General features: G+C 41.4%; 1 protein-coding gene across 1 annotated transcript; it reads right to left on the bottom strand.

Moving 5' to 3' along the window:
* Positions 1-6,050: 6,050 nt before the first annotated feature.
* On the bottom strand, positions 6,051-8,646 carry snai2 (snail family zinc finger 2). The gene is made up of 3 exons (XM_076295273.1): positions 8,421-8,646; positions 7,596-8,117; positions 6,051-7,101 (listed from the first exon to the last, which is right to left on the bottom strand). The coding sequence occupies exons 1-3, from the start codon at positions 8,497-8,499 to the stop codon at positions 6,920-6,922; spliced, it is 783 nt and encodes a 260-aa protein (XP_076151388.1). The 5' UTR covers positions 8,500-8,646; the 3' UTR covers positions 6,051-6,919.
* Positions 8,647-9,737: the final 1,091 nt, after the last annotated feature.

Below are 9,737 nucleotides of genomic sequence, written 5' to 3'. Positions count from 1 at the left end.
CAGTCTAGACCGTGCAGACATGGCTGTTCATCAACGGAGAGACACCAGGAAGTCCAGATAGTGGCTCAGGGCACTTCAAACGCTGGAGGTGAGCTGATAACTAAGTGGGTCTGGAGAGGCCTGCAGAGGATAGTGTGCGTAGGGTGGCAAAGGAGGTGGTGGGCTTGGTGGTGGTGGTGGTGATGTGTGTGTGTGTGTGTATGTGTGTGTATGTGTGTGTGTGTGTGTGGGGGGGGGGGGTTGTGATGGGGTGAGAGGGTGGGGGCGACAGAGAGGGTGCAGAGGATGTGTGAAGTGCTTTCTGACAATGCAGCACCTGCCGACACACAGTCAGCCCCGCATATTTGTCATAGCAGCGCTGCAAACAGAACTTGCTTTATGAAGTGTTCACAAAACGTCTCACTATATCTATCTGTCTGTCTCTCTATCTGTCTGTCTCTCTATCTGTCTGTCTCTCTATCTGTCTGTCTCTCTATCTCTTTGTCTCTCTATCTGTCTGTCTCTCTATCTGTCTGTCTCTCTATCTGTCTGTCTCTCTATCTGTCTCTCTCTCTATCTGTCTGTCTCTCTATCTGTCTGTCTCTCTATCTCTCTTTGTCTCTGTCCCTGTCCCTTTCTGCCTGTCTTCTGTTCCACTGTCTAGAGAGAGAAAAGAGGTGAGAGAGACAGACAGCCATTACCTTTGTGTGTGTGTGTGTGTGTGTGTGTGTGTGTGTGTGTGTGTTTGTGTGTGTGTGTGTGTGTCCAAAGAACACCTCCATCACTCCAGTGGTACATTCCAACGGCCTATGGCAAGTTTCAAAACCTTTTGGAGGCTGACGTGTTCATATCTTACGAGGAATTATCAGGATGGTGTTCAGAAAAAAAATACACAGAGAGACGTTAGATCTACTACACGTAGATCTACTCTACTTTTTAAAGTAAGAGTTTTAATTCCTTCATTTGAGTCTTAAAAAACTGAGCTTACAGTAATTAAATTCTGAGAGCCTTGACAACAATTAATGTGACCGCAATGTGCTTGTTCTTTCTTCTCCTCATATTTGGGTTATGAGTGCATCAGCCTCACATTGAAAGTCAGATGAGGTTTGTATCAAAGCCAAGTGGATCGCTGGATGATGACTGTTGTGGAGTGACATCATAACTGTAATTGTTTCAAAAAGGCATACGAAGCCTCACAGTGGCTGTCTTATCTCAGATCAAACAACATCTTATCAGCTGCGTATGGATTGATCCTGGTGGGTTGAGGAGTCTGAGGTTTTATGCTCTTGACGCCACAAGTCTGTCCCTGACCTCAGATCTGGAGACAATATGCTGATTCAGCATTGCCCGCTTGCTTGCTTGGCCAGTTCAGTGGAGCTTGTGAGGCCGGCACAACGTTGTTGAAGTGACGGAAAATGCATTGATGTCTTTCCCATCAAGCTGTCTGTTCACAAATCACTGTGGTGCTTTACAGTAGGTGGTGCTTGCATTGCGAAACAGCTGCCATCATGATTATTGTATTCTTCTTCCTCAGGCAAGTGTATCATGCTGCAGCCCTTGAGCTCACAGCATGGGACCTGGCTTACTGCAGACTAAATGAGCCGCTTGCAAATGGATGGTGTTCATCACCAGCAGTTGGTTGGAGAGACTGAGAACTCCATCCTCTTGCTATGCAAATGCAGACAATGGAGTGCTGAATGCCGTGTACAATTGGTCTTCCATTGTGCCATTGTGTCAGATTCTCTCTCTGTTGCACACACTGAACTGCTGGCGCTTGTCAACTACCTGCAGAAGTGTCTAAGGCATTACTGAGCTGTTGGTTATACTGGGACAATTTTTTCAAAGTAATTGCAAATCAATGCTGCCAACATATAGTGATTTATTCAAAATGAATCCAGCAGAGATCTTTAAATATTTTATGAATCAAAGTAAACACAATGTGCTATTTCTTTATCAATACACAATAATTCTTATTTCATTCACAATTATTATTTCTCTCATAATGTCTTACAAATGTGTTCAAATCTGTGTTTGTGAGCCTTTCCCCTTTACCTGACATGTGTGACGTAAAAACAAATAATGATAAAAAAAAAATATATATATATATATATATATATATTATTGGACTGGCACTGGTCACGATAAAAGGCCATACTAAAATGTGCAGTTTTATTGCACAGAACAGTGCAACTGGCATGCAGACTGCAGAGTTACCTGTGAACTGAACGTAAAGGTGAAGTGCTCACTAACACAGTTTTTTTTACCATATTAGTGAACAAATAAACATTCTGTGTGCAGTCAGATCTTATATGTGCAGTCAGATCTTATATTTTAACTCATAAAAAAGTATATTTTAAGTATTTTTCCAGAACACTTTCATCATCTTCTCAACCTTACCACAGCCTTCTCACCCCACTCCAAATCGCTTTCTTTCTCTTTCTCTTTTTTCAGTTTGTGCATTATACATTATCATGAGATGCATTTAAGCCACTTGCATACATACAGTAGTGCATTATACATTATCATGAGATGCATTTAAGCCACTTGCATACATACAGTAGTAACCTCAAGTGTAACTGTAATATCCAACGGGTTTACACTATGTCAGATTAGACATTAATCAAATCAATCACATAAACTGGACTTTAATATGTGTCAAACACGATATGCACTTGTTTGTGTTATTTTTTGTAACGCTTTAATTAGTGAATTCTAGCTTCCCCTGCATGATGCTGCAAAGTGATACATTTGGAAAGGCATTATAAAGCAGTAGTATTCCTGTGCATATTACTTTTGTTTGGTTTCTCCAGGGACATTTCAGTGTGTCCAGTGACAGCTCTATCATTCAGCTTCAGAACCATAGCACCTTAAGCTCCCACACGCAGCACAAATATTTGATGTCTGTGTCTTTCGTCTGTGTCTGCGTCTGCGTCTGTCTTCGAGGACATGTCAACTGCAACTCAGTAAACTCAATAAGGGGGGGAAAAGGCTGTCATCTGTCAGATGTTTAGTAAATTCACAACTTTTCCAGGAGAGAAAAAAATAACGGCCATTCAGTTGGTTACATCTGATCATCATTCACTGGTTGCCAAACAGGATGACCAATAAAATGTAGCACTGACATGTTTAAGAACTTGCTGTGTGTGAGTCATCTAAGCTAAACTGGGTCACATAAACAAAGAACCTATATGAATATTCACCATCTGTCTCTGCATCTCACAACACACACCATACAGTTAAAAAGGATGAGCAGGATTTTTCACAAGACCTTATGATTCTGATGATATTAGCTTTAATTGCTTAAGTGGCATGTGATGAGTCTTATTGAGGTCACATGAATGGATCAGGCCATTTTGGTTAGGCAAAGGTCTTAATGACATTCAGGCAAGCAGCAAGTGCAAACATGCCAGCAGGTTAGCAACCGAAAGGGCCTGGTCCTGTCTTTGTTTCTGATATTTTTGACAACTCATTGCATTCTACGAATGTTGGTGGGGTGAGGACAGCATGGTTGTGTCTATAGTGAAAGTTATTTTTTTTATGAATAATCACTTGAGTAATATAATGAAGTAAGACTACTATAAAATGCCGGTAGACTTCTTCCCCATAACAACTTGGGTTGCTTTTTTCAGTTGAATTACATTCAAAAAGAAATAACACCATCAAATTAGATCAAAGTTAAGAGTATTTATTTGATTAATTATTGTTGACAATTAATTGTTCTGTCTGAGAAGTATCTACTTAACGTTTTCTTTACAAAAGCAATGCATGTACTGTAGACATACATCAACTTGTCTGTAATGCTGGTGACTTGAGACATACAAATTGCAAGTGGCAGTGTTAACATAATATAAAATGTAATGTCTCTGTGTGTTAATTACAAAATTGACATGTCAAATACATGGCTTTAAGCCTCTGAACTGCCTCATTAACTCCTCAGTCATTCTCTTGACTATAAAAATAGGACTTCCGAACAAATTGTGGGAAAGACGTTTGTGTTCGTCAAGCAGAAATGTCTTGAGCCACACAAACAGGGACACATCCCTCCAGGCGTTTGGAGTGACTGTGAGCAAAACAAGCGTCTCTTTCTCCTGAGGTCAGCGCATCAGCAAGGCCGCTCAGATCACGCACAGCCCCAGACAATCAGGCCTCTCAGGGGACGGCTCATTTGATTTGTTCCACTTGATGGATATAGTGGAATCATACTGCCCTTTCACTGTAAAGTCAGCAGGTTTTCACAGTACACAGGCTGTCCGCTCCTCCTCCTCCTCCTCCTCCTCCTCCTCATCATCATCATCATCCCTGCTTACTGCTCACTGTCTGGGGTTGAGGCGAGACAGGCGATGAGGATTCATGTGGCATGGCATCAGCAGCTGAGCTGTGTTTGGGTCAGACATGGGGTCAGAGCGATGCTGAGCACTCTGTGATTTGCTTGTGATGTTTGTTGGGTAAAGCAAACAGTCAATTCTACTCTAGAAGTCAAAGTGCCTATGTAAATGTTTATTGATCAAAAAAATGAATGACATGCAGGCAGCTGCAAAGGTATACAAGTTCCACAACATACCATACTACCGATAACACCAAAAAGTACTACTAGGAAAATGTTAAAAACGACATGTCTAAATTAATATCATGATTTGTGCAAGAAAAAGTTTGCCCTTTAACTTTTATGTTCTGATTATGCACTTAGTTGATTTGACTTTTCTCTGTCTGATTTATTGGTATAAATTAAAATAATTAATATTATTACAAATAATATATGTTTAGTTTGTTCCATGAGGCTCATCTGGAAAAGCAATGAGATAGTGTATGTGATTCTCTTGGACCAAACATAGTTATGGAACATGTCTACATTATAATAAATTAACATGCCAAATTACCATACCAAATTACCACAACACCATGAGGAACCTCTAGAGCAATTGAATCAGTTGGAGCAGTGAAGTGGTGTCTGCTGTTTAGGCAAGGCTAGGCTAATTGAGGGAAAGTTTGGCACTGGCTTTGTGGAGCCATTGAGACAAGTGTTGAACTGGTCACCCTAGTTTTCCGGCCTGAGTACACCCAGGCCCCCAGCCAGGCTCAGCAGTCTCCACCCTTTTTTCCCAAAGGAAACGCTGGAGGAAAATGAGCCCAATAAAGTACAAGTCTACTTAAACTCTTTAGAGTAATGAAGGCAGTCAGCATATAAGGCTGGGTTTAATTCATGGGAATGACATTTTGGTGATGGTAAGAGCTTATTGCAGAACACATGGAAGTTCATAGTTTAGTTTGTAGCGTTATCATCCGGTTTTGAGGGCATGGGAATGAGCTTGGCCCCTTTAAGATGACACCCTCACAGGCAAATAAAAAAGCTTGAGGTCTTCAAAGAAACTGGCATGAGAGTGTGACCAATCTCGCCAGCATGTGTGACATTTCAGGTTTGTTTGGGATCTGAACAGGTTCACAAGGAGCAGGTTCACCGAGCCAGTGTCCTGCCATGCTGCCACCCTCTCTCTCTCTCTGGTTTCCCCAATTTTTCTGAAAAAATCAAAACATGTGGAGTGCGGAGTGATATTTGCTGAGCTCAAAATAGACGAACAACCTTGGTTGGCACTGGTCCCCTCGCCAGAGCACTCCCTCTGATGCTGTCTCACATAGGTCAGACTCAGTCTGAGGTGACATCATCCAAACTTTCAAGCTGTCATCATTACCACTGACATTCTCATCCACTTATTACAGGGCAAAGCTTTGTGTAAGTAAATAGCCATCCAGTTCTATATACACTGTTTATGAGGAAGGGGAGGTGCCACCTGGTGTCTTTGGGTGAATAATGGTAGGAGTCAACATGAGTTGGCATAATTCTGTTGGTAACAGACACAACAGTCAAACCACACAGAGGCGACTCTAGACAAAGAACAAGACATGGACAGATGAGATGAGTGCAGTTAATGAATAGCACTTATTAGCAGTGGGCTAATTTTGTAGGATACTCTTATTAACATAACACTTTGGGTTCCCATAGGCATGTTAATGCTGAGCAGTGTGTCAATCTCCCTAGATGAACTGTGAATTACTAGGGATTAATTAAATTCTGACGATGAGTGGACTGGACATGATTTAGCCTAATGGCTAAACTATCATTAACCCTTTTTCTTTTAAATAGGTGTAATGAAATTCACATTCTAGGACATTCTTTCATTTTATTTAAAAAGTGTAAAAAAAGAACAGTTCTGACATTCATTCATTCATTCTTTTAAAAAATGCACACCATCAAGATACAATCACTTCAGTCACACATACATTCAATATATATATTTATAAAATACAATAGCAAAAAATGTTTATAAAAACATAAGAAACACCAAATCATTGTAAGGCACTTATCAAAAAGTATTGCAATTTGAGTGCTGGTAAACAGCTGTTGTCTCGCTATTGTGCAACAGATGAAATACTTGAAGTACAACAGGAAATGTAGCACTTCTTCTCAATGTAGTAATGGCTTCAGCTATTCCTAACAAAAGGCACCAGTTCTTTCATTTGTTAAACCATAAACCATGTGGAATGTTTTCTCAGTTAAATACAATGGTGACCACACCAGAAACCTATCCCATAAGGCAGCTTGGCTTTGGAATAAAACATTTAGTCAGGGCTTACATTACAAAACCCTCTCAGCCTCCCAAGAGTTCATTTACAGTATACTGGAGGCAGAAGCCCAACACTGATTGCCACAGCAAGAATACTGTTCAGATGAAAGCATGTGAAAAGACACTTGATATCGCAAGTGTAAACTCCAGTTCCGTTACACTGAATTGTAGCAGACATTCTGAAGCAACAACAACAACAACAAAATATTTCAGCATAAGCATACGTCTGCAGTGTTCAATAAGGCCTCCAGATCACCTCTGAGACTTGACAGTGACACTGAAATCTGGCATTGAAGGCTTTGGTGGGGCAGTAGTCCAGCTCAGTGTGCTACACAACAGCCAGATTCCTCATGCTTGTGCAGAAGAGACATTCTGGAGAAGGTTTTGGAACAGTTTTTGCACTGGTATTTTTTCACATCCGAGTGGGTCTGGAGGTGAGCCCTGAGGTTGGACCTGTCGGCGAAGGCCCTGCTACAGTGTGGGCAGGAAAAGGGCTTCTCGCCTGGGGAGAGGAGGGGATGAAGCAGAACAGGTCAGCATTCAGACGCCACCAAGAAACACTGCCAGAGTGAGGCAAACACAAGTATACAACCAAGGCCTTCCAAGTGACGTAGTTTAGTTATGAGTGTGGGCTGTTTTACACAAAGGCCAGATCAAAGAGGTTACACTAACTGGGTCAACTCAGAGAGGACAGGTGGATCAGGACACCATCCATGACTTCCACTTTGAAAGAAGGGACTTTCTCCATATGTTAATTACAGAGGTATGAGCATAAAATAATTGCACAGCGTTCATACCAGCTGTTTTGCACCACTACAAACTTTTTTACAAACTAAGTCAATTCTCTGAACAACAGATTTATAGCCTGCTAACTATGTTCATCAACATGCACATGCAGTGCTCATACTTGAGTGATGGAATGTAATTCAGATTCAGCCTTTGGCAAAGTTTGGGTCATTACATACAACCTTAATGCTCAATGAAAAAAATGCTCACCTGTATGTGTTCGAATATGCCCCTGAAGCAACCATGGTCTAGAGAAAGCTTTCCCACATATCTTGCAGACACAAGGCAGCGTATGAGTTCTGATGTGCATCTTTAAAGCTCCAAGACTGACGTACTCCTTCTCGCAATATTTACAGCTAAATGATTTCCTCGTTTGAGCGTCGCAGTGTAGTTGCTTGTGCTTCATCAACCCGGAGTACGTGGAGTACGACTTGCTACACAAACTGCATTGAAACTTTTCAGCCTCCACGGCGAGAGGGTCCGTGAGCTTAGTGAGCATGCGATCATCGTCATCGCTCCTGGGGCTCTCCGAACCGCTGTGGTCTTTGGAGGACGTGTCTGAGAGCGAGGATGGGTATCCTGACACAGGCGATAGGTCACTTGGGAGCGGAGAGAGTGGCAAATTGCTCGTAGTCCATACCGTGATAGGGTTATATGCCACAGAACTAAGGATCTCCGGTTGAGGGATGAGCGGCATTGGATGACTTTTGTAAAGGCATGGTGAAATAAATACTGAAAGAGAACAGACAAAAAGAAAAGAGAAAACTTAGATTAAAAAAACCGAGGGAAAGTATTAAAGAAATCCATCAGGCTAAACTGAACTATTGAATTAGAGGCAAACTATTTCGGCCAAGCAATTTCATGGGTGGTCCTAAGGAACCATCCACGCCTGAACTTCCAAGGCTGCTCTGACTCGCGGGCCATAAAATAAATAGGCTAATTTAGCCATTTCATATCGATAAAGATAAAGAATGTTTTTTAAATATGCAATAAACACGTTATTATTATAAACAAAACACCTTTGCGTAAACTTACCTGTTGGACCTTCAAGTTCACTGTAATTCGGCTTCTTAGATGAGTTGAAGTGTTTCTTTACAAGGAATGAGCGTGGCATCTTGTAAATATTTTAAGCGTTCCCAAAAAATACTGCAGATAAACGTAACGGTCCTCACATAGATTGACAAATTAGGGAGGTGGTAGTCCTTAATGCATATTCCACTGGAAAGTCACTCCATAGCACTGAGCAGTTTGAACAGTCCAACTCCGGGGTAAAGACAAGTAAATACCCCCAATCAGGTGCAGGGGGAGTGGTTATATATCCGTCATTTACAGAGTCGCTCCTGAGTCCAATAAGAACTTTGGGTTTTATTCACAACCCTGGTAGCCTATAGGCGGAGTCGTTGCGATCCTCGGACCAGACAGGTGTTTTGAAAGGCATGACTATGTATGACAGATTGAATAAAGTAGGGCCGATGTGACAGCAACAAGGAGCGCAGAAGCATCCTCGCTTTAAACGACCCTATAGTTAAAGATGAATGTCCCGTTATAGTCATAAGGAAAGGGAAGGCCTACACTTAGAATGGGCATGTAGGCTAACTTAATCTATGGCTCTTCAGAATGCTGCAGAAAGTTCCATTTAGCCAACATAAACGAACCTTCCAAACGTGCGGAGGCCCGATACTTCTGTGGCCTATAATGATTGCTGCAAAAATAAAACAAGGTGACAGTTATGTATTCGATTACATGTCTAATTCAACGAAGTGATTGAGAAAAACAATTTCACTTAATGAAATGACACGGCATCATTTAGCCTACCAGTTTAAAAGGGATTACTCTGACATCTCAGATATAGGCCTAAGCTAGAACAATCATTGTCCCTCTAGCTGAAAATCAAAATCTGTAAAAGGTTGATATAGCGATGTCAAACCCTAAACTGCAGTAGACTAACGTGGCTTATCGAAGTGTTATTGCAAGAGATCTATAGCCCTACATCTTAACGAATGACGTGAGCAATCTGAGTAGGCCCTATACTCTTCGTGTTAGCTCTTTGATATTTTAGATAATAGATAAGGCTCTATTAGATAAGGCTCTCCTCTCTCTGAACTGACAAGTGAAATCACCAATGGCTTTTCAAGGACACGGGTATCAACAATTGAATGAACGCTCCCTTCTTTTTAGAAGCATGGGCTGTTCCACATCGCCCTCCAGTGTTGAGAACATTACCTGCAGCAGGCCTATAATAAGTTCGAAGTTGATTACAGATGTCAATGTACCTAATGGGCCACACTGTTTAGATTCAAGGTTTTTGTTGGCTACACAGTAGGTTAAATTCATATTGATTTGTCCCTAATA

Source organism: Alosa pseudoharengus, unplaced genomic scaffold (assembly GCF_046254945.1).
Source record: "Alosa pseudoharengus isolate Yale_2024_CS ecotype anadromous, Long Island Sound unplaced genomic scaffold, YU_APseudo_1.1 YU_APseudo_1.1_scf_2, whole genome shotgun sequence".
Taxonomy (NCBI): Eukaryota; Metazoa; Chordata; class Actinopteri; order Clupeiformes; family Clupeidae; genus Alosa; species Alosa pseudoharengus.
The sequence above is the reverse complement of the archived record's forward strand: the minus strand, read 5'-3'. Positions and strand labels throughout refer to the sequence as shown.

Excerpts from the sequence above, each read along its gene's own strand:
- snai2 (XM_076295273.1), bottom strand. The coding sequence starts at position 8,499 with ATGCCACGCTCATTCCTTGTAAAGAAACACTTCAACTCATCTAAGAAG. Across the intron at positions 8,118-8,420 it reads TGAACTTGAAGGTCCAACAG|TATTTATTTCACCATGCCTT; the intron begins GTAAGTTTACGC and ends GTTCTCTTTCAG. Across the intron at positions 7,102-7,595 it reads GCATATTCGAACACATACAG|GCGAGAAGCCCTTTTCCTGC; the intron begins GTGAGCATTTTT and ends TCCTCTCCCCAG.